We start from the raw sequence: 25,284 nt of genomic DNA on the forward strand, positions 1-25,284 counted from the left end.
GCTCTGAGCTCTCTGCATTATGCTGGTGACTGCAGGTTGTGTATAGATAGTGGTGGTGCGTCCTCACACTGCTGTGCTCTGAGCTCTCTGCATTATGCTGGTGACTGCAGGTTGTGTATAGATGGTGGTGGTGCGTCCTCACACTGCTGTGCTCTGAGCTCTCTGCATTATGCGGGTGACTGCAAGTTGTGTATAGATGGTGGTGGTGCGTCCTCACACTGCTGTGCTCTGAGCTCTCTGCATTATGCGGCTGACTGCAGGTTGTGTATAGATGGTGGTGGTGCGTCCTCACACTGCTGTGCTCTGAGCTCTCTGCATTATGCTGGTGACTGCAGGTTGTGTATAGATAGTGGTGGTGCGTCCTCACACTGCTGTGCTCTGAGCTCTCTGCATTATGCTGGTGACTGCAGGTTGTGTATAGATAGTGGTGGTGCGTCCTCACACTGCTGTGCTCTGAGCTCTCTGCATTATGCTGGTGACTGCAGGTTGTGTATAGATAGTGGTGGTGCGTCCTCACACTGCTGTGCTCTGAGCTCTGTGCATTATGCGGGTGACTGCAGGCTGTGTATAGATGGTGGTGGTGCGTTCTCACACTGCTGGGCTCTGAGCTCTCTGCATTATGATGGTGACTGCAGGTTGTGTATAGATGGTGGTGGTGCGTCCTCACACTGCTGTGCTCTGAGCTCTCTGCATTATGCGGGTGACTGCAGGTTGTGTATAGATGGTGGTGGTGCGTCCTCACACTGCTGTGCTCTGAGCTCTCTGCATTATGCGGGTGACTGCAGGTTGTGTATAGATGGTGGTGGTGCGTCCTCACACTGCTGTGCTCTGAGCTCTCTGCATTATGCGGGTGACTGCAGGTTGTGTATAGATGGTGGTGGTGCGTCCTCACACTGCTGTGCTCTGAGCTCTCTGCATTATGCTGGTGACTGTAGGCTGTGTATAGATGGTGGTGGTGCGTCCTCACACTGCTGTGCTCTGAGCTCTCTGCATTATGCTGGTGACTGCAGGTTGTGTATAGATAGTGGTGGTGCGTCCTCACACTGCTGTGCTCTGAGCTCTCTGCATTATGCTGGTGACTGCAGGTTGTGTATAGATGGTGGTGGTGCGTCCTCACACTGCTGTGCTCTGAGCTCTCTGCATTATGCGGGTGACTGCAGGTTGTGTATAGATGGTGGTGGTTCGTCCTCACACTGCTGTGCTCTGAGCTCTCTGCATTATGCTGGTGACTGCAGGTTGTGTATAGATAGTGGTGGTGCGCCCTCACACTGCTGTGCTCTGAGCTCTCTGCATTATGCTGGTGACTGCAGGTTGTGTATAGATGGTGGTGGTGCGTCCTCACACTGCTGTGCTCTGAGCTCTCTGCATTATGCGGGTGACTGCAGGTTGTGTATAGATGGTGGTGGTGCGTCCTCACACTGCTGTGCTCTGAGCTCTCTGCATTATGCGGGTGACTGCAGGTTGTGTATAGATGGTGGTGGTGCGTCCTCACACTGCTGTGCTCTGAGCTCTCTGCATTATGCTGGTGACTGCAGGTTGTGTATAGATAGTGGTGGTGCGTCCTCACACTGCTGTGCTCTGAGCTCTCTGCATTATGCTGGTGACTGTAGGCTGTGTATAGATAGTGGTGGTGCGTCCTCACACTGCTGTGCTCTGAGCTCTCTGCATTATGCTGGTGACTGCAGGTTGTGTATAGATGGTGGTGGTGCGTCCTCACACTGCTGTGCTCTGAGCTCTCTGCATTATGCTGGTGACTGCAGGTTGTGTATAGATAGTGGTGGTGCGTCCTCACACTGTTGTGCTCTGAGCTCTGTGCATTATGCTGGTGACTGCAGGTTGTGTATAGATGGTGGTGGTGCGTCCTCACACTGCTGTGCTCTGAGCTCTCTGCATTATGCTGGTGACTGCAGGTTGTGTATAGATGGTGGTGGTGCGTCCTCACACTGCTGTGCTCTGAGCTCTCTGCATTATGCTGGTGACTGCAGGTTGTGTATAGATAGTGGTGGTGCGTCCTCACACTGCTGTGCTCTGAGCTCTCTGCATTATGCTGGTGACTGCAGGTTGTGTATAGATAGTGGTGGTGCGTCCTCACACTGCTGTGCTCTGAGCTCTGTGCATTATGCTGGTGACTGCAGGTTGTGTATAGATGGTGGTGGTGCGTCCTCACACTGCTGTGCTCTGAGCTCTCTGCATTATGCGGGTGACTGCAGGTTGTGTATAGATGGTGGTGGTGCGTCCTCACACTGCTGTGCTCTGAGCTCTCTGCATTATGCTGGTGATGGCTCCTGCTGCATTTTTTATCCATTTGTTAAATTATTTGAACCTTTATATAAAATGGCTGGACCCTTGTACAAGTAAAGGTCCTGATAGATTGTAAGCTCCTGGGAGTAGGACCCTGACCAGGTTATTACTCTGTAATGTCCCCCATGATCTGTACAGCGCTGCAGCATATGATGGCGCTATATAAAGATTATTATAGCTTCTGTGTGTGACTTGTCCCCTGAGCTGTGAGTGGCTTCTGTAATATTGAACCAGAATCCTAGTGAAAAGCTATGAGCACAGAGCACAGCAGTGTGAGGACAAGCCCCCAGTGCACTTGTAGAAGCTACAATCTTAGAATATATATCCGTATATCACAGTCCTGCTGCTACTAATAACACAAAAGTTACAATTACACATCTCTCCAGGGACAATACCTTATACAGCTTGTACTGAGCACAGAGCACAGCAGTGTAAGGACAATCCCCCAGTACATTTTCAGAAGCTACAAACCTTGAATACAAGTCCATATTTCACAGTCCTGCTGCTACTAACAGCATACACAAAAGTATGATTACACATTCTCCAGGGACAATGCCTGACACTGACTTCAGAGAGCACATAGCACAGCAGTGTGAGGACACACACCCAGTGCACTTACAATCCTAGAATATAAATCCATATATCACAGTCCTGCTGCTACTAACACACACACAAAGGTCTGATTACACACTTCTGTTGCTTGAACCTGCTTATTGGTTCCCTTTAATTGTACACATAACTAGTGATTGTCCAGCAGACGGGAGGATGATGAGAGTTATCTTCCCCTATGACTATAAAGGGGGAAATCCTCAGCCACAACAATAACAGAACTTTATGGATATTTTGTGTAATTGTCCCTTCCTATAGTAAATCCGCAGCGCAACCTACAGGCCACCAGAGGTACTGCACATGTCCCACTCACCGCCACGCCGCTCCCATCCGCCTCCGTGAAGAAGACGTCGCCCCCCAGGAAGTCCTCATTCAGATAAAGGACCCCACTAGGGAAAAAGACAAATGACAGGACGGATACAGCGGCAGCGATGTAACAATGTATCACACACATGAATCAGATCCTCGGGGCGCCGTCACACAGGAGATGATTTGCCTAATTAAACAGCTGTTAACACTTACGTTTACAAAACACAAATGTTAACACATGCGCTAAACGCAACAAGTGACCGCGCCCCCAGGTCTCGGGGTGGTTATACCGGACGTCACCAGGATAATCCAGTAGTATCAAGCCTAGATAATGCGCAAATTATATGTTCAGGATTATGGGCGATGGTTCGAGGGACGATGGTTCGAGGGACGATGGTTCGAGGGGCGATGGTTCGAGGGGCGATGGTTCGAGGGGCGATGGTTCGAGGGGCGATGGTTCGAGGGGCGATGGTTCGAGGGGCGATGGTTCGAGGGGCGATGGTTCGAGGGACAATGGTTCGAGGGACAATGGTTCGAGGGACGATGGTTCGAGGGGCGATGGTTCGAGGGGCGATGGTTCGAGGGGCGATGGTTCGAGGGGCGATGGTTCGAGGGACGATGGTTCGAGGGACGATGGTTCGAGGGACAATGGTTCGAGGGACAATGGTTCGAGGGACAATGGTTCGAGGGACAATGGTTCGAGGGACAATGGTTCGAGGGACGATGGTTCGAGGGACGATGGTTCGAGGGACGATGGTTCGAGGGGAGATGGTTCGAGGGGCGATGGTTCGAGGGACGATGGGCGAGGGGCGATGGTTCGAGGGACGATGGGCGAGGGACGATGGGCGAGGGACGATGGTTCGAGGGACGATGGGCGAGGGACGATGGGCGAGGGACGATGGGCGAGGGACGATGGGCGAGGGACGATGGGCGAGGGACGATGGGCGAGGGGCGATGGGCGAGGGACGATGGGCGAGGGACGATGGGCGAGGGACGATGGGCGAGGGACGATGGTTCGAGGGACGATGGTTCGAGGAACGATGGTTCGAGGGACAACGGTTCGAGGGACGATGGGCGAGGGACGATGGGCGAGGGACGATGGGCGAGGGACGATGGGCGAGGGACGATGGGCGAGGGACGATGGGCGAGGGACGATGGGCGAGGGACGATGGGCGAGGGACGATGGGCGAGGGGCGATGGGCGAGGGGCGATGGGCGAGGGACGATGGGCGAGGGACGATGGGCGAGGGACGATGGGCGAGGGGCAATGGGCGAGGGACGATGGGCGAGGGGCGATGGGCGACGGTCACCCACCTGTAGTCCCGGTGGATGTATGCGGGGGGCTCCCGCCAGCACTCCTTCTCCTCAGGGTCCAGGATACAATTGTCGGCATGGACGGGGTGACTGAGGTCGGAGCGCCCCTCCTGTTCTCCTGATACAACAGGAAAAAGAGGAGTCATCGTTTAACCCCTTCACAACATGCGGCCATTTACGGAAAGGGCCAAACGCCCAAATCTCCTGAACCCCGGCTCCTAGAAACACAGGAGAACCTCCCCTGTATTATGATTGGATTGTCTGATGTTCCCTCTTAACCCCTGAACAGCTCCAGTCACCGAGGGGCATTTTTAGCAAATTTTAGGACGTATCGTTTTGAGGCCAGATCTTTTTTTTTTTGCTACCTTAAAATTTGGAGCTCGTTAAAAGTTAAAAGATTTTTTTCATTGTTTTTTTTTTATTGTTCATATTAATGACTTCCCTATTTTGTTTTGGTCGTTATGATGTATAATACGTTTAGGTTTTTCATCACATTGGGGCCTCTATAAGAGCCCCGGGTACAGGGGGAAGTGACCCCGGTGAGGGCCGATGCTGATCAGACCCAGCAGCTCCGATTACCCCCATGTGACCGCCGATGTCTGTAGCGCCACTGGTGCCGGCTCTGATCCGCTCTGAAGGGAGAAGCCGTAATAAACCGCATCTCCTTAGGACGTCTTAGACTCCGGACCTGTGACGGCTGACGTCTTGAGAGAAGAGTTACAGGAAAAAATAAAAAATGATGTGCGATGATCGAGATGTGCGATTGTGAGTGTGAGAGCGGATCTCTGCGGTTCTGTGATGCCGCCACAATCCTTAGATTCTCCTCTTTGGGTTTCTAGGTGCCAGGGTCCTGGAGTTACAGGCCATATGTCAGCTGAAGGCAGAATCTAGAGGTACACGCACCTGAATTGCCCTGAACATTCTGGCATCACAGACCATGAAGGGGTTAAGGGGAGTATACGGGGACGCGGGGTATAGACGGAAAGTTACCTTCAATGGCCGAGCGACACACGAGCTGAGAATACGAGAAATATAAGTTCTTGGTCTGGAAGTAAGACTGCGTGAGGATGCGGGCGCGCTCCGTGGCGTGATACAGGAAGTACGCACGGTTCCGGTCCACCAGTCCCGCGGCCGCCAGCTGAATAAAGACAAAGCCAAAAAGACGCCAATTATATCACCCAACACTGCCCGGAGCGGCGGCCATAGTGCTGGAGCCGTGTGTCACCCTGGAGGTAGGTACCTGCAGAGCTTGCAGGACGCTAAGACCTTGGAGACGCTCATGAGGTGTATAAGGAGATCGTCTTCTCTTCAGCGCTTCACCAGAGGCTTCTGCTTCCTGAGTGCAGACACAAGTTTACATTATAATCCCTGCCCTAGACCACCAGGGATTGTACCATACCCACCTACACTACCCTAGACCACCAGGGATTGCACCATACCCACCTACACCATCCTAGACCACCAGGGATTGTACCATACCCACCTACACTACCCTAGACCACCAGGGATTGTACCATACCCACCTACACTACCCTAGACCACCAGGGATTGTACCATACCCACCTACACTACCCTAGACCACCAGGGATTGTACCATACCCACCTACACTACCCTAGACCACCAGGGATTGTACCATATCCACCTACACTACCCTAGACCACCAGGGATTGTACCATACCCACCTACACTACCCTAGACCACCAGGGATTGTACCATACCCACCTACACTACCCTAGACCACCAGGGATTGTACCATACCCACCTACACTACCCTAGACCACCAGGGATTGTACCATATCCACCTACACTACCCTAGACCACCAGGGATTGTACCATACCCACCTACACTACCCTAGACCACCAGGGATTGTACCATACCCACCTACACTACCCTAGACCACCAGGGATTGTACCATACCCACCTACACTACCCTAGACCACCAGGGATTGTACCATACCCACCTACACTACCCTAGACCACCAGGGATTGTACCATACCCACCTACACTACCCTAGACCACCAGGGATTGTACCATATCCACCTACACTACCCTAGACCACCAGGGATTGTACCATACCCACCTACACTACCCTAGACCACCAGGGATTGTACCATACCCACCTACACTACCCTAGACCACCAGGGATTGTACCATACCCACCTACACTACCCTAGACCACCAGGGATTGTATCATACCCACCTACACTACCCTAGACCACCAGGGATTGTACCATACCCACCTACACTACCCTAGACCACCAGGGATTGTACCATACCCACCTACACTACCCTAGACCACCAGGGATTGTATCATACACACCTACAATACCCTAGACCACCAGGGATTGTACCATACCCACCTACACTACCCTAGACCACCAGGGATTGTACCATACCCACCTACACTACCCTAGACCACCAGGGATTGTACCATACCCACCTACAATACCCTAGACCACCAGGGATTGTACCATACCCACCTACACTACCCTAGACCACCAGGGATAATAATTTATTATAATATTTATTTATTTATATAGCGCACACAGATACCGCAGCGCTGCACAGAGCTATCACATCCGTCCCTGTCTCCATGGGGCCACAATCTAATCACCTACAAGTATGTATGGAGTGTGGGAGGAAACCGGAGGAAACCCACACAAACACAGAGAGAACATGCAAACTCTTTGCAGATGCTGATCTGGGTGGGATTAGAACCCAGGACCCCAGCGCTGCAAGGCAGAAGTGCTACTCACTCAGCCGCCGTGCCGCCCCTTACCACGGGGACACTATTATGATGCGTCCACTCCCTTAGTCCCCTTTTACCGTTACCACCTCCGTCCAGCAGGGATCGTCTCCATTATACTATTAACCCTTCAGATCCTTTATGATTATGTATTATTCTTACCTGTACAAGCCCCAGTAAAGCCTCACACTCGTCCTCAGTGAGGACCCCATCTAGGGTGACCCTGGACGTGCCGTTCATTTGTCTTGGGGTCAGGGTGACCGTCACCTCTTCATATGGAAGTTGTCCTGTAGGTTAGATATGACATTGGCGCTGAACCCATACACAGCCCCCGGCCCTGCCCCCGCATACACACAGCCCCCCGGCCCTGCCCCCGCATACACACAGCCCCCCGGCCCTGCCCCCGCACACACAGCCCCCCCGGCCCTGCACCCGCACACACTGCCCCCCCGGCCCTGCCCCCGCATACACACAGCCCCCCGGCCCTGCCCCCGCATACACACAGCCCCCCGGCCCTGCCCCCGCACACACAGCCCCCCCGGCCCTGCACCCGCACACACTGCCCCCCCGGCCCTGCCCCCGCATACACAGCCCCCCCGGCCCTGCCCCCGCACACACAGCCCCCCCCGGCCCTGCGCCTGCACACACACTGCCCCCCGGCCCTGCCCCCGCACACACAGCCCCCGGCCCTGCCCCCGCATACACACAGCCCCCCGGCCCTGCCCCCGCACACACTGCCCCCCGGCCCTGCCCCCGCATACACAGCCCCCCCCGGCCCTGCGCCTGCACACACACTGCCCCCCGGCCCTGCCCCCGCACACACAGCCCCCGGCCCTGCCCCCGCATACACACAGCCCCCCGGCCCTGCCCCCGCACACACTGCCCCCCCGGCCCTGCCCCCGCATACACAGCCCCCCCGGCCCTGCCCCCGCACACACAGCCCCCCCCGGCCCTGCGCCTGCACACACACTGCCCCCCGGCCCTGCCCCCGCACACACAGCCCCCGGCCCTGCCCCCGCATACACACAGCCCCCCGGCCCTGCCCCCGCACACACTGCCCCCCGGCCCTGCCCCCGCATACACACAGCCCCCCCGGCCCTGCACCCGCACACACTGCCCCCCCGGCCCTGCCCCCGCACACACTGCCCCCCCGGCCCTGCACCCGCACACACTGCCTCCCGGCCCTGCGCCTGCACACACACTGCCCCCCGGCCCTGCGCCTGCACACACACTGCCCCCCGGCCCTGCGCCTGCACACACACTGCCCCCCGGCCCTGCGCCTGCACACACACTGCCCCCCGGCCCTGCCCCCGCACACACAGCCCCCCCGGCCCTGCGCCCGCACACACACAGCCCCCCCGGCCCTGCCCCCGCACACACAGCCCCCGGCCCTGCCCCCGCATACACACAGCCCCCCGGCCCTGCCCCCGCATACACACAGCCCCCCGGCCCTGCCCCCGCACACACTGCCCCCCGGCCCTGCGCCCGCACACACACTGCCCCCCGGCCCTGCGCCCGCACACACACTGCCCCCCGGCCCTGCGCCCGCACACACACTGCCCCCCGGCCCTGCGCCCGCATACACACTGCCCCCCGGCCCTGCGCCCGCATACACACAGCCCCCGGCCCTGCCCCCGCACACACTGCCCCCCGGCCCTGCGCCTGCACACACACTGCCCCCCCGGCCCTACGCCCGAATACACTGACCCCTGCACCCGCACACACACTGCCCCCCCGGCCCTACGCCCGAATACACTGACCCCTGCACCCGCACACACACTGCCCCCCGGCCCTGCACCCGCACACACACTGCCCCCCCCCCCCGGCCCTGCACCCGAATACACACTGCCCCCGGCCCTGCGCCCGAATACACAGTCCCCCGGCCCTGCGCCCGCATACACAGTCCCCCGGCCCTGCGCCCGCATACACAGTCCCCCGCACCCGCACACACAGCCCCCCCGGCCCTGCGCCCGAATACACAGTCCCCCGGCCCTGCGCCCGCACACACTGCCTCCCCTCCCCTGCGCCCGCATACAATGATTCCCGGCCCCTGCGCCCCCACACACTGCCTCCCCGGCCCTGCGCCCCCACACACACTGCCCCCCGGCCCTGCGCCCGCACACACTGCCCCCCGGCCCTGCCCCCGCACACACAGCCCCCGGCCCTGCCCCCGCATACACACAGCCCCCGGCCCTGCCCCCGCACACACTGCCCCCCGGCCCTGCGCCTGCACACACACTGCCCCCCGGCCCTGCGCCCGCACACACTGCCCCCCGGCCCTGCGCCCCCACACACACTGCCCCCCGGCCCTGCGCCTGCACACACACTGCCTCCCCGGCCCTGCGCCCGCACACACACAGCCCCCGGCCCTGCCCCCGCATACACACAGCCCCCGGCCCTGCCCCCGCACACACTGCCCCCCGGCCCTGCGCCTGCACACACACTGCCTCCCCGGCCCTGCGCCCGCACACACACTGCCCCCCGGCCCTGCGCCCGCACACACTGCCCCCCGGCCCTGCCCCCGCACACACAGCCCCCGGCCCTGCCCCCGCATACACACAGCCCCCGGCCCTGCCCCCGCACACACTGCCCCCCGGCCCTGCGCCTGCACACACACTGCCCCCCCGGCCCTACGCCCGAATACACTGACCCCTGCACCCGCACACACTGCCCCCCCCCCCGGCCCTGCACCCGAATACACACAGCCCCCGGCCCTGCCCCCGCACACACTGCCCCCCGGCCCTGCGCCCGCATACACAGTCCCCCGGCCCTGCGCCCGCACACACTGCCCCCCGGCCCTGCCCCCGCACACACAGCCCCCGGCCCTGCCCCCGCATACACACTGCCCCCCCGGCCCTGCGCCCGCACACACTGCCCCCCGGCCCTGCCCCCGCACACACAGCCCCCGGCCCTGCCCCCGCATACACACAGCCCCCGGCCCTGCCCCCGCACACACTGCCCCCCGGCCCTGCGCCTGCACACACACTGCCCCCCCGGCCCTACGCCCGAATACACTGACCCCTGCACCCGCACACACTGCCCCCCCCCCCGGCCCTGCACCCGAATACACACTGCCCCCCGGCCCTGCACCCGCACACACAGCCCCCCCGGCCCTGCGCCCGAATACACAGTCCCCCGGCCCTGCGCCCGCATACACAGTCCCCCGCACCCGCACACACAGCCCCCCCGGCCCTGCGCCCGCACACACACAGCCCCCCGGCCCTGCGCCCGCACACACTGCCTCCCCTCCCCTGCGCCCGCATACAATGATTCCCGGCCCCTGCGCCCCCACACACTGCCTCCCCGGCCCTGCGCCCCCACACACTGCCTCCCCGGCCCTGCGCCCCCACACACTGCCTCCCCGGCCCTGCCCCCGCATACACTAACCCCCGGCCCTGCGCCTGCACACACACTGCCCCCCCGGACCTACGCCCGCATACACTGCCCCCCCGGCCCTGCGCCCGAATACACTGACCCCTGCACCCGCACACACAGGGCCTGTAGGTTAGATATGACATTGGCGCTGAACCCAAACACAGCCCCCCGGCCCTGCCCCCGCACACACAGCCCACCCCGGCCCTGCGCCCGCACACACACTGCCCCCCCGGCCCTGCACCCGCACACACAGCCCACCCCGGCCCTGCGCCCGCACACACACTGCCCCCCCGGCTGCCCCCCTGCGCCCGCATACACTGACCCCCGCACCTGGGCCCGCATACACTGACCCCTGCACCCGCACACACAGCCCCCCCGGCCCTGCGCCCGCACACACACAGCCCCCCCGGCCCTGCGCCCGCACACACTGCCTCCCCGCCCCTGCGCCCGCATACACAGCCCCCCGGCCCTGCACCCGCATACACTGCCTCCCCGCCCCTGCGCCCGCATACACTGACCCCCGCCCCTGCGCCCGCATACACAGCCCCCCGGCCCTGCACCCGCACACACTGCCTCCCCGCCCCTGCGCCCGCATACACTGACCCCCGCCCCTGCGCCCGCATACACAGCCCCCCGGCCCTGCACCCGCATACACTGCCCCCCGGCCCTGCACCCGCATACACTGATCCCCGCCCCTGTGCCCGAATACAACGATCCCCGCCCCTGCGCCCGCATACACAGCCCCCCGGCCCTGCACCCGCATACACTGCCCCCCGGCCCTGCACCCGCATACACTGATCCCCGCCCCTGTGCCCGAATACACTGATTTCGCCCCTGCGCCCGCATACACAGCCCCCCGGCCCTGCACCCGCATACACTGCCCCCCGGCCCTGCACCCGCATACACTGCCTCCCCGCCCCTGCACCCGCATACACTGACCCCCGCACCTGCGCCCGCACATACTGCCCCCCGCCCCTGCGCCCACATACACTGATCCCCGCCCCTGCGCCCCCACACACTGCCTCCCCGGCCCTGCCCCCGCATACACAGTCCCCCGCACACACAGCCCCCCGGCCCTGCGCCCGCACACACTGCCTCCCCTCCCCTGCGCCCGCATACAATGATTCCCGGCCCTGCCCCCGCATACACTAACCCCCGGCCCTGCGCCTGCACACACACTGCCCCCCCGGCCCTACGCCCGCATACACTGCCCCCCCGGCCCTGCGCCCGAATACACTGACCCCTGCACCCGCACACACAGGGCCTGTAGGTTAGATATGACATTGGCGCTGAACCCAAACACAGCCCCCCGGCCCTGCCCCCGCACACACACTGCCCCCCCGGCTGCCCCCCTGCGCCCGCATACACTGACCCCCGGCCCTGCACCCGCATACACTGCCCCCCGGCCCTGCACCCGCATACACTGCCTCCCCGCCCCTGCGCCCGCATACACTGATCCCCGCCCCTGCCCCCGCATACACTGATCCCCGCCCCTGCCCCCGCATACACAGCCCCCCGCCCCTGCCCCCGCATACACAGCCCCCCGGCCCTGCACCCGCATACACTGACCCCCGCACCTGCGCCCGCACATACTGCCCCCCGCCCCTGCGCCCCCACACACTGCCTCCCCGGCCCTGCCCCCGCATACACTGACCCCCGGCCCTGCCCCCGCATACACTGACCCCCGGCCCTGCACCCGCATACACTGACCCCCGGCCCTGCGCCCGCATACACTGCCTCCCCGCCCCTGCGCCCGCATACACTGACCCCCGGCCCTGCGCCCGCATACACTGACCCCCGGCCCTGCACCCGCATACACTGACCCCCGGCCCTGCACCCGCATACACTGACCCCCGGCCCTGCACCCGCATACACTGACCCCCGGCCCTGCACCCGCATACACTGACCCCCGGCCCTGCGCCCACACACACTGCCTCCCCCGGCCCTGCGCCCGCACACACTGCCTCCCCGCCCCTGCGCCCGCATACACTGACCCCCGCACCTGCGCCCGCACATACTGCCCCCCGCCCCTGCGCCCACATACACTGATCCCCGCCCCTGCGCCCCCACACACTGCCTCCCCGGCCCTGCCCCCGCATACACTGACCCCCGGCCCTGCACCCGCATACACTGACCCCCGGCCCTGCACCCGCATACACTGACCCCCGGCCCTGCACCCGCATACACTGACCCCCGCACCTGCGCCCGCATACACTGCCTCCCCGCCCCTGCGCCCGCATACACTGCCTCCCCGCCCCTGCGCCCGCATACACTGACCCCCGCACCTGCGCCCGCACATACTGCCCCCCGCCACCTGCGCCCGCACACACTGATCCCCGGCCCTGCCCCCGCATACACTGACCCCTGCACCCGCACACACCGCCCCCCGGCCCTGCACCCGCACATACACAGCCCCCCCGGCCCTGCGCCCGCACACACACAGCCCCCCCGGCCCTGCGCCCGCATACACTGCCCCCCGCCGCTGCGCCCGCATACACTGACCCCCGCACCTGCGCCCGCATACACTGATCCCTGCACCCGCACACACACTGCCCCCCCCGGCCCTGCGCCCGAATAAACAGTCCCACAGCCCTGCGCCCGCATACACTGACACCCGCACCTGCGCCCGCACATACTGCCCCCCGCCCCTGCGCCCGCATACACTGATCCCCGCCCCTGCGCCCGCACACACAGCCCCCCCGGCCCTGCGCCCACACACACAGCCCCCCCGGCCCTGCGCCCGCACACACAGCCCCCCCGGCCCTGCGCCCACACACACTGCCCCCCCGGCCCTGCGCCCGCACACACTGCCTCCCCGCCCCTGCGCCCGCATACACTGACCCCCGCACCCGCACACACACTGCCCCCCGGCCCTGCACCCGCACACACCACCCCCCGGCCCTGCACCTGCACACACAGCCCCCCGGCCCTGCACCCGAATACACAGTCCCACAGCCCTGCGCCCGCATACACTGACCCCCCCGGCCCTGCACCCGCACACACTGCCCCCCCCCGGCTCTGCACCCGCACACACACTGCCCCCCCGGCCCTGCACCCGCACACACTGCCTCCCCGCCCCTGCGCCCGCATACACTGCCCCCCGGCCCTGCGCCCGCATACACTGCCCCCCGGCCCTGCGCCCGCATACACTGCCCCCGGCCCTGCGCCCGCACACACTGCCCCCCCGGCCCTGCGCCCGCATACACTGCCTCCCCGCCCCTGCGCCCGCATACACTGACCCCTGCACCTGCGCCCGCACACACTGCCTCCCCGCCCCTCCGCCCGCATACACTGATCCCCGCCCCTGCGCCCGCACACACTGCCTCCCCGGCCCTGCGCCCGCATACACTGCCCCCCGGCCCTGCGCCCGAATACCCAGTCCCCCGCTGCTGCGCCCGCATACACTGCCCCCCGCACCTGCGCCCGCATACACTGACCCCCGGCCCTGTGCCCGAATACACAGTCCCCTGCGCCCGCATACACTGATCCCTGCGCCCGCACACACAGTCCCCCGGCACTGCACCCCAAGACCCTTCACTCACCCCCGGCCTCCTCCGCAGCCGCTCTCTCCGCCCTAAGTATAAAGAGACATAAACCTCATCATATAAAGGGCCAATAATTATACGTGGCGAATATTCCGCGGATCTGCGGTTCCACGTACCTGATTCTCTCTCTCAGACTCGCTGGGATTATTTCCTCTGGGGTCCATCGGTCCTGGAAAGAAAGATGGTAGAAGATGGAAGCAGTGTATACATCATGTTATGTATTCCGTCTGGGGGAGGGGCTTGATTGTCAAAAAAATTGGCCAATCAACAGCAGTCGGGGCAGACGGGTCATATGACTGGGGGAAATAGAATCTTTTTAGCTCACACATTTAAAAATATGTCGATTTAACCTTCTTTTTTGCTGTTTCCATGGTAACAGACTACAAACACGCCCCGTGTAGTCAGATCCGGTGAAGATGGAATAATATACAAGAGCCCTGAGAGATCAGACTACACTGGGATTATTTGTAGTCTGTAACCACGGAGAAGCAGATCACCTGACCAGGGGCTGCATCCAGAGAACAGCAAGAGAAATCTAACAAGTCATAAAGAGTCTCAGCTCCTCATTCAGGGTTTTATAAGTTTTCACACTGATGATTTCTATATATGGGGAGGGAGATGTGACTGACCAGATCTTGGAAGTCGATGCCCAGATTCTCCATCACGTAATACAGCAACTTCTTCTCGGACAGCACCTGGCGCAGGAGTGACGCGATGTTCTGCAACACAAGACCCGATCATAGGCTAAACCCTCATCATTAACCCTTTGGAATAGTAATGGGAGGGGGGTACATACTTTTGCACAATACTAAATTCTTCCCCCAGTATTTACCTCCCGGGGTCGGACTTCGCTTCTGCTCTGTAGTTTCTCTTCATATCCGCGCAGACTCCCCCGCGCCGTCTCATTGTGTGGATTGAAAAGCAGTAACGTGCGGGCGATCCGTGCCGCCGACTCCCAGTCCCCAACTATAGAGACACAAGGACAAGACCAGCGATGACGCTGCGCCACCTCTTACTGCACCACAGACACAGCGCCGCTCACAGAAGAGTGGCCAAGCCTGGTACTGCAGCGTAGTCCTTTATTACCAGCTTCCTATATGGATGAGCAAGAAGATGAAGACTTACGCCGAGCATATCCTTGCTGAAGCAGCTGCAGATGAGACACGAGGACGTCCTCCTGTGATGGCGTCTGTCCAGGGGTCAGTGATACCTCCAGGATGCATCGCTGCTTACACTGCAGGACCTGGGTGTAATATTCTGGGAGAGAAGAGAACCAGCAATAGTCATGGAGGTCGTCTGTCTTACTAATGACTTGGCTCTCTACCTAGACATGGGGGCGCATTGGCTCCTCGAGGAGTAGAAGTTCTGGTGGCCAAAGGGTAAAGTTTAAGGCGCTTCTCAGGCACTTCTACACCTCAAGGTTTCAGCCTTCCTGAGATCATGGCTTCATGGGGGATACTTGGGCGGCCTCTGTGCCAAACTGTGCACCCAGTACCAAACCGTCTTGTACCTATCCAGGACATTCAATACCAGGAGCGCCAATCCTGACCATCACGAAGAAGAGATACAGCACTTGGTCTTAGGCACACAGTTATTGGTGGTCCAGCAGGGATGATGTCTACCTCCAATGACCTCGGTGAAGTCGCGGTGGGTTTCATTCTCGCGCTCTCGGGTTCCCTCACAGAAGGTGCGGCAGTCATGAAGTGTAGACAGGAAGGAGCTCAGGGACTCCTCCAGTCTCAGGACTGCGGTGGTCGTCCTCTCCTGAGATAGTAGAGATAATGCCTGGGCAAAGAGAACCTGTAGAGGAAAACAAAAAAAATGGTAAAAACTTGTGAATAAAGGTCAATAAGGTGAGTATTGGGGGATTAACTGTACCCTGTATGGGGGCTCCTCCAGGTCCCGAAAGCTGTGTTCTTGTATCCCTTTCATGGTGCGATAGCGGGTCACATCACCTTGGATCTGCTCATGATGGGGGTTCCTCATGTAGAAGGTGTATGCAGCGGCTGCAGCTTCATCCAGCTCCTCCAACTAGGAAAAGCCCCAAAAAACTCAGAACGTTCAATCCACATCCAACGATACCCACAATGACAAAATAGACTGGAGCCAATGAACTCTCCATCACAACAGAACCTAGAGCCAAGCAGATTTATATCTCACTAGATCCTAGAGCCATCAAATCAGAAGCTACAGATAAATGAATCCCAGCAGAATGTGGAGACAGAAATACTTACAACCTACCAGTTCCTAAACCTATGTGTCATCCATCCCAGCAGAAGATAGAGAGGAAGATATATCCATCCCACCAGAACCTAGAGAGGAAGATATATCCATCCCAGCAGAACCTAGAGGAAGATATATCCATCCCTCCAGAACCTACAGAGGAAGATATATCCATCCCACCAGAACCTACAGAGGAAGATATATCCATCCCACCAGAACCTAGAGAGGAAGATATATCCATCCCAGCAGAAGATAGAGAGGAAGATATATCCATCCCTCCAGAACCTAGAGCAGAAGATATATCCATCCCTCCAGAACCTAGAGAGGAAGATATATCCATCCCACCAGAACCTAGAGCAGAAGATATATCCATCCCTCCAGAACCTAGAGCAGAAGATATATCCATCCCACCAGAACCTAGAGCAGAAGATATATCCATCCCTCCAGAACCTAGAGCAGAAGATATATCCATCCCACCAGAACCTAGAGAGGAAGATATATCCATCCCTCCAGAAGATAGAGAGGAAGATATATCCATCCCACCAGAACCTAGAGCAGAAGATATATCCATCCCACCAGAACCTAGAGAGGAAGATATATCCATCCCACCAGAACCTAGAGCAGAAGATATATCCATCCCTCCAGAACCTAGAGAGGAAGATATATCCATCCCTCCAGAACCTAGAGAGGAAGATATATCCATCCCTCCAGAAGATAGAGAGGAAGATATATCCATCCCTCCAGAAGATAGAGAGGAAGATATATCCATCCCACCAGAACCTAGAGCAGATGATATATCCATCCCACCAGAACCTAGAGCAGATGATATATCCATCCCACCAGAACCTAGAGAGGAAGATATATCCATCCCACCAGAACCTAGAGCAGAAGATATATCCATCCCACCAGAACCTAGAGCAGATGATATATCCATCCCACCAGAACCTAGAGCAGATGATATATCCATCCCACCAGAACCTAGAGCAGATGATATATCCATCCCACCAGAACCTAGAGCAGATGATATATCCATCCCACCAGAACCTAGAGCAGAAGATATATCCATCCCACCAGAACCTAGAGCAGATGATATATCCATCCCACCAGAACCTAGAGCAGATGATATATCCATCCCACCAGAACCTAGAGAGGAAGATATATCCATCCCACCAGAACCTAGACAGGAAGATATATCCATCCCACCAGAACCTAGAGAGGAAGATATATCCATCCCACCAGAACCTAGAGCAGAAGATATATCCATCCCACCAGAACCTAGAGCAGAAGATATATCCATCCCACCAGAACCTAGAGCAGAAGATATATCCATCCCACCAGAACCTAGAGAGGAAGATATATCCATCCCACCAGAACCTAGATAGGAAGATATATCCATCCCACCAGAACCTAGAGAGGAAGATATATCCATCCCACCAGAACCTAGAGCAGAAGATATATCCACCCTCCAGAACCTAGAGCAGAAGATATATCCATCCCTCCAGAACCTAGAGCAGAAGATATATCCATCCCTCCAGAACCTAGAGCAGAAGATATATCCATCCCACCAGAACCTAGAGCAGAAGATATATCCATCCCTCCAGAACCTAGAGCAGAAGATATATCCATCCCACCAGAACCTAGAGCAGAAGATATATCCATCCCACCAGAACCTAGAGAGGAAGATATATCCATCCCACCAGAACCTAGAGCAGAAGATATATCCATCCCACCAGAACCTAGAGAGGAAGATATATCCATCCCACCAGAACCTAGAGAGGAAGATATATCCATCCCTCCAGAACCTAGAGAGGAAGATATATCCATCCCACCAGAACCTAGAGAGTAAGATATATCCATCCCACCAGAACCTAGAGCAGAAGATATATCCATCCCACCAGAACCTAGAGAGGAAGATATATCCATCCCACCAGAACCTAGAGAGGAAGATATATCCACCCTCCAGAACCTAGAGCAGAAGATATATCCATCCCTCCAGAACCTAGAGCAGAAGATATATCCATCCCACCAGAACCTAGAGAGGAAGATATATCCATCCCTCCAGAACCTAGAGCAGAAGATATATCCATCCCACCAGAACCTAGAGCAGAAGATATATCCATCCCACCAGAACCTAGAGAGGAAGATATATCCATCCCACCAGAACCTAGAGCAGAAGATATATCCATCCCACCAGAACCTAGAGCAGAAGATATATCCATCCCACCAGAACCTAGAGAGGAAGATATATCCATCCCTCCAGAACCTAGAGCAGAAGATATATCCATCCCACCAGAACCTAGAGCAGAAGATATATCCATCCCACCAGAACCTAGAGAGGAAGATATATCCATCCCACCAGAACCTAGAGCAGAAGATATATCCATCCCACCAGAACCTAGAGCAGAAGATATATCCATCCCACCAGAACCTAGAGAGGAAGATATATCCATCCCACCAGAACCTAGAGAGGAAGATATATCCATCCCACCAGAACCTAGAGAGGAAGATATATCCATCCCACCAGAACCTAGAGAGGAAGATATATCCATCCCTCCAGAACCTAGAGAGGAAGATATATCCATCCCACCAGAACCTAGAGCAGAAGATATATCCATCCCACCAGAACCTAGAGAGGAAGATATATCCATCCCACCAGAACCTAGAGCAGAAGATATATCCACCCTCCAGAACCTAGAGCAGAAGATATATCCATCCCTCCAGAACCTAGAGAGGAAGATATATCCATCCCTCCAGAACCTAGAGCAGAAGATATATCCATCCCTCCAGAACCTAGAGCAGAAGATATATCCATCCCACCAGAACCTAGAGAGGAAGATATATCCATCCCACCAGAACCTAGAGAGGAAGATATATCCATCCCACCAGAACCTAGAGCAGAAGATATATCCACCCTCCAGAACCTAGAGCAGAAGATATATCCATCCCTCCAGAACCTAGAGCAGAAGATATATCCATCCCACCAGAACCTAGAGCAGAAGATATATCCATCCCTCCAGAACCTAGAGCAGAAGATATATCCATCCCACCAGAACCTAGAGCAGAAGATATATCCACCCTCCAGAACCTAGAGCAGAAGATATATCCATCCCTCCAGAACCTAGAGCAGAAGATATATCCATCCCACCAGAACCTAGAGCAGAAGATATATCCATCCCTCCAGAACCTAGAGCAGAAGATATATCCATCCCACCAGAACCTAGAGCAGAAGATATATCCATCCCACCAGAACCTAGAGAGGAAGATATATCCATCCCACCAGAACCTAGAGCAGAAGATATATCCATCCCACCAGAACCTAGAGCAGAAGATATATCCACCCTCCAGAACCTAGAGCAGAAGATATATCCATCCCTCCAGAACCTAGAGCAGAAGATATATCCATCCCACCAGAACCTAGAGCAGAAGATATATCCATCCCTCCAGAACCTAGAGCAGAAGATATATCCATCCCACCAGAACCTAGAGCAGAAGATATATCCATCCCACCAGAACCTAGAGAGGAAGATATATCCATCCCACCAGAACCTAGAGCAGAAGATATATCCATCCCACCAGAACCTAGAGCAGAAGATATATCCATCCCACCAGAACCTAGAGAGGAAGATATATCCATCCCACCAGAACCTAGAGAGGAAGATATATCCATCCCACCAGAACCTAGAGAGGAAGATATATCCATCCCACCAGAACCTAGAGAGGAAGATATATCCATCCCTCCAGAACCTAGAGAGGAAGATATATCCATCCCACCAGAACCTAGAGAGGAAGATATATCCATCCCACCAGAACCTAGAGCAGAAGATATATCCATCCCTCCAGAACCTAGAGCAGAAGATATATCCATCCCTCCAGAACCTAGAGCTGAAGGTATATCCATCCCACCAGAACCTAGAGCAGAAGATATATCCATCCCTCCAGAACCTAGAGAGGAAGATATATCCATCCCACCAGAACCTAGAGCAGAAGATATATCCATCCCTCCAGAACCTAGAGCAGAAGATATATCCATCCCACCAGAACCTAGAGAGGAAGATATATCCATCCCACCAGAACCTAGAGAGGAAGATATATCCATCCCACCAGAACCTAGAGCAGAAGATATATCCATCCCACCAGAAACTAGAGAGGAAGATATATCCATCCCTCCAGAACCTAGAGAGGAAGATATATCCATCCCTCCAGAACCTAGAGAGGAAGATATATCCATCCCACCAGAACCTAGAGCGGAAGATATATCCATCCCACCAGAACCTAGAGAGGAAGATATATCCATCCCACCAGAACCTAGAGCAGAAGATATATCCATCCCTCCAGAAGAGTACTAAAAGTAGGGGAAAAAAACTAAACAAAGGCTAACAAGAGGACGGCACCTCATGTGATACTGTGAGGATAAGGAGAAAGAGGTACGTATGGTATCCAATGGAACCACGCAGAAAATAGGGGGGGTATGTAGGAAGTGACCCCCCCCCCCTAGAGGTGTGCTCACCTTATTATAAAGTTAATGCGCTTTTAAAGTATGCGTAAGCTGCCCTTCAGCGTGCTGGTGTTTAACCTAAGTGATCCAATAGACAGAAGGGGTGGTTTAGAAAACCAAAAGAGGGCTGGAACGGCGCTATTCGGACAAGGGTCTTCAAGAGGGTTAAAATGCTTTATTCCATAGTAGGCGCGTTTCGGGCTAATCAGCCCTTCTTCAAGTACATTGGTTTGGCGGATTAAGCTGCCGCTGAAAATCACCTCCTATTTTATCCAGTACTTGAAGAAGAACTGATTAGCCCGAAAAGCGTCTACTATGGAATAAAGCATTTTAACCTTCTTGAAGACCCTTGTCCGAATAGCGCCGTTCCAGCCCTCTTTTGGTTTTCTAACCCACCCCTTCTGTCCATCCCAGCAGAAGATAGAGAGGAAGATATATCCATCCCACCAGAACCTAGAGAGGAAGATATATCCATCCCACCAGAACCTAGAGAGGAAGATATATCCATCCCACCAGAACCTAGAGCGGAAGATATATCCATCCCACCAGAACCTAGAGAGGAAGATATATCCATCCCACCAGAACCTAGAGAGGAAGATATATCCATCCCACCAGAACCTAGAGCGGAAGATATATCCATCCCTCCAGAACCTAGAGAGGAAGATATATCCATCCCTCCAGAACCTAGAGAGTAAGATATATCCATCCCTCCAGAACCTAGAGAGGAAGATATATCCATCCCACCAGCACCTAGAGAGGAAGATATATCCATCCCTCCAGAACCTAGAGAGGAAGATATATCCATCCCTCCAGAACCTAGAGAGTAAGATATATCCATCCCACCAGAACCTAGAGCAGAAGATATATCCATCCCTCCAGAACCTAGAGCAGAAGATATATCCATCCCTCCAGAACCTAGAGCAGAAGATATATCCATCCCTCCAGAACCTAGAGAGTAAGATATATCCATCCCACCAGAACCTAGAGAGTAAGATATATCCATCCCACCAGAACCTAGAGCAGAAGATATATCCATCCCTCCAGAACCTAGAGCAGAAGATATATCCATCCCTCCAGAACCTAGAGAGTAAGATATATCCATCCCACCAGAACCTAGAGAGTAAGATATATCCATCCCACCAGAACCTAGAGCAGAAGATATATCCATCCCTCCAGAACCTAGAGCAGAAGATATATCCATCCCACCAGAACCTAGAGAGGAATATATATCCATCCCACCAGAACCTAGAGAGGAAGATATATCCATCCCTCCAGAACCTAGAGAGGAAGATATATCCATCCCTCCAGAACCTAGAGCAGAAGATATATCCATCCCTCCAGAACCTAGAGAGGAAGATATATCCATCCCACCAGAACCTAGAGCAGAAGATATATCCATCCAACCAGAACCTAGAGCAGAAGATATATCCATCCCTCCAGAACCTAGAGAGGAAGATATATCCATCCCACCAGAACCTAGAGAGGAAGATATATCCATCCCACCAGAACCTAGAGAGGAAGATATATCCATCCCACCAGAACCTAGAGAGGAAGATATATCCATCCCACCAGAACCTAGAGCAGAAGATATATCCATCCCACCAGAACCTAGAGCAGAAGATATATCCATCCCTCCAGAACCTAGAGAGGAAGATATATCCATCCCTCCAGAACCTAGAGCAGAAGATATATCCATCCCACCAGAACCTAGAGCAGAAGATATATCCATCCCTCCAGAACCTAGAGCAGAAGATATATCCATCCCTCCAGAACCTAGAGAGGAAGATATATCCATCCCTCCAGAACCTAGAGAGTAAGATATATCCATCCCTCCAGAACCTAGAGAGGAAGATATATCCATCCCTCCAGAACCTAGAGCAGAAGATATATCCATCCCTCCAGAACCTAGAGCAGAAGATATATCCATCCCTCCAGAACCTAGAGAGTAAGATATATCCATCCCACCAGAACCTAGAGAGTAAGATATATCCATCCCTCCAGAACCTAGAGAGGAAGATATATCCATCCCTCCAGAACCTAGAGCAGAAGATATATCCATCCCTCCAGAACCTAGAGAGGAAGATATATCCATCCCTCCAGAACCTAGAGCAGAAGATATATCCATCCCACCAGAACCTAGAGCAGAAGATATATCCATCCCTCCAGAACCTAGAGCAGAAGATATATCCATCCCACCAGAACCTAGAGCGGAAGATATATCCATCCCTCCAGAACCTAGAGAGGAAGATATATCCATCCCTCCAGAACCTAGAGAGTAAGATATATCCATCCCTCCAGAACCTAGAGAGGAAGATATATCCATCCCTCCAGAACCTAGAGCAGAAGATATATCCATCCCTCCAGAACCTAGAGCAGAAGATATATCCATCCCTCCAGAACCTAGAGAGGAAGATATATCCATCCCTCCAGAACCTAGAGAGTAAGATATATCCATCCCTCCAGAACCTAGAGAGGAAGATATATCCATCCCTCCAGAACCTAGAGCAGAAGATATATCCATCCCTCCAGAACCTAGAGCAGAAGATATATCCATCCCACCAGAACCTAGAGCAGAAGATATATCCATCCCTCCAGAACCTAGAGCAGAAGATATATCCATCCCACCAGAACCTAGAGAGGAATATATATCCATCCCACCAGAACCTAGAGAGGAAGATATATCCATCCCTCCAGAACCTAGAGAGGAAGATATATCCATCCCTCCAGAACCTAGAGAGGAAGATATATCCATCCCTCCAGAACCTAGAGCAGAAGATATATCCATCCCTCCAGAACCTAGAGAGGAAGATATATCTATCCCACCAGAACCTAGAGAGGAAGATATATCCACCCTCCAGAACCTAGAGAGGAAGATATATCCATCCCACCAGAACCTAGAGAGGAAGATATATCCATCCCTCCAGAACCTAGAGAGGAAGATATATCCATCCCTCCAGAACCTAGAGAGGAAGATATATCCATCCCACCAGAACCTAGAGCAGAAGATATATCCATCCCACCAGAACCTAGAGAGGAAGATATATCCATCCCACCAGAACCTAGAGAGGAAGATATATCCATCCCACCAGAACCTAGAGAGGAAGATATATCCATCCCTCCAGAACCTAGAGCAGAAGATATATCCATCCCACCAGAACCTAGAGAGTAAGATATATCCATCCCACCAGAACCTAGAGCAGAAGATATATCCACCCTCCAGAACCTAGAGCAGAAGATATATCCATCCCACCAGAACCTAGAGAGGAAGATATATCCATCCCTCCAGAACCTAGAGAGGAAGATATATCCACCCTCCAGAACCTAGAGAGGAAGATATATCCATCCCACCAGAACCTAGAGAGTAAGATATATCCATCCCACCAGAACCTAGAGCAGAAGATATATCCATCCCTCCAGAACCTAGAGCAGAAGATATATCCATCCCACCAGAACCTAGAGCAGAAGATATATCCATCCTTCCAGAACCTAGAGCAGAAGATATATCCATCCCACCAGAACCTAGAGAGGAAGATATATCCATCCCACCAGAACCTAGAGAGGAAGATATATCCATCCCTCCAGAACCTAGAGAGGAAGATATATCCATCCCACCAGAACCTAGAGCAGAAGATATATCCATCCCTCCAGAACCTAGAGCAGAAGATATATCCATCCCACCAGAACCTAGAGAGGAAGATATATCCATCCCTCCAGAACCTAGAGAGGAAGATATATCCATCCCACCAGAACCTAGAGAGGAAGATATATCCATCCCTCCAGAACCTAGAGCAGAAGATATATCCATCCCACCAGAACCTAGAGCAGAAGATATATCCATCCCACCAGAACCTAGAGAGGAAGATATATCCATCCCACCAGAACCTAGAGCGGAAGATATATCCATCCCACCAGAAACTAGAGCGGAAGATATATCCATCCCACCAGAACCTAGAGAGGAAGATATATCCATCCCTCCAGAACCTAGAGAGGAAGATATATCCATCCCACCAGAACCTAGAGAGGAAGATATATCCATCCCTCCAGAACCTAGAGCAGAAGATATATCCATCCCACCAGAACCTAGAGCAGAAGATATATCCATCCCACCAGAACCTAGAGAGGAAGATATATCCATCCCACCAGAACCTAGAGCGGAAGATATATCCATCCCACCAGAAACTAGAGCGGAAGATATATCCATCCCACCAGAACCTACAGAGTAAGATATATCCATCCCACCAGAACCTAGAGCGGAAGATATATCCATCCCACCAGCACCTAGAGAGGAAGATATATCCATCCCTCCAGAACCTAGAGAGGAAGATATATCCATCCTTCCAGAACCTAGAGCAGAAGACATATCCA

The 25,284-nt window shown here is 55.7% G+C and overlaps 1 protein-coding gene across 1 annotated transcript in view; it reads right to left on the bottom strand.

Moving 5' to 3' along the window:
• The window catches only part of P3H3 (prolyl 3-hydroxylase 3), a 33,506-nt gene that overhangs the window by 5,472 nt on the left and 2,750 nt on the right, over positions 1-25,284 (bottom strand). The window contains exons 2-13 of the mRNA XM_072129610.1: positions 16,080-16,232; positions 15,824-16,001; positions 15,327-15,458; positions 15,034-15,167; positions 14,831-14,920; positions 14,318-14,370; positions 14,199-14,230; positions 7,444-7,568; positions 5,773-5,868; positions 5,523-5,670; positions 4,533-4,650; positions 3,224-3,299 (exon numbers count right to left, since the gene is read on the bottom strand). Coding sequence (XP_071985711.1) covers positions 3,224-3,299; positions 4,533-4,650; positions 5,523-5,670; positions 5,773-5,868; positions 7,444-7,568; positions 14,199-14,230; positions 14,318-14,370; positions 14,831-14,920; positions 15,034-15,167; positions 15,327-15,458; positions 15,824-16,001; positions 16,080-16,232 — 1,335 coding nt within the window. The remainder of the gene's footprint in view (positions 1-3,223; positions 3,300-4,532; positions 4,651-5,522; positions 5,671-5,772; positions 5,869-7,443; positions 7,569-14,198; positions 14,231-14,317; positions 14,371-14,830; positions 14,921-15,033; positions 15,168-15,326; positions 15,459-15,823; positions 16,002-16,079; positions 16,233-25,284) is intronic.

This window comes from Engystomops pustulosus, chromosome 11 (assembly GCF_040894005.1).
Source record: "Engystomops pustulosus chromosome 11, aEngPut4.maternal, whole genome shotgun sequence".
Classification (NCBI taxonomy): domain Eukaryota; kingdom Metazoa; phylum Chordata; class Amphibia; order Anura; family Leptodactylidae; genus Engystomops; species Engystomops pustulosus.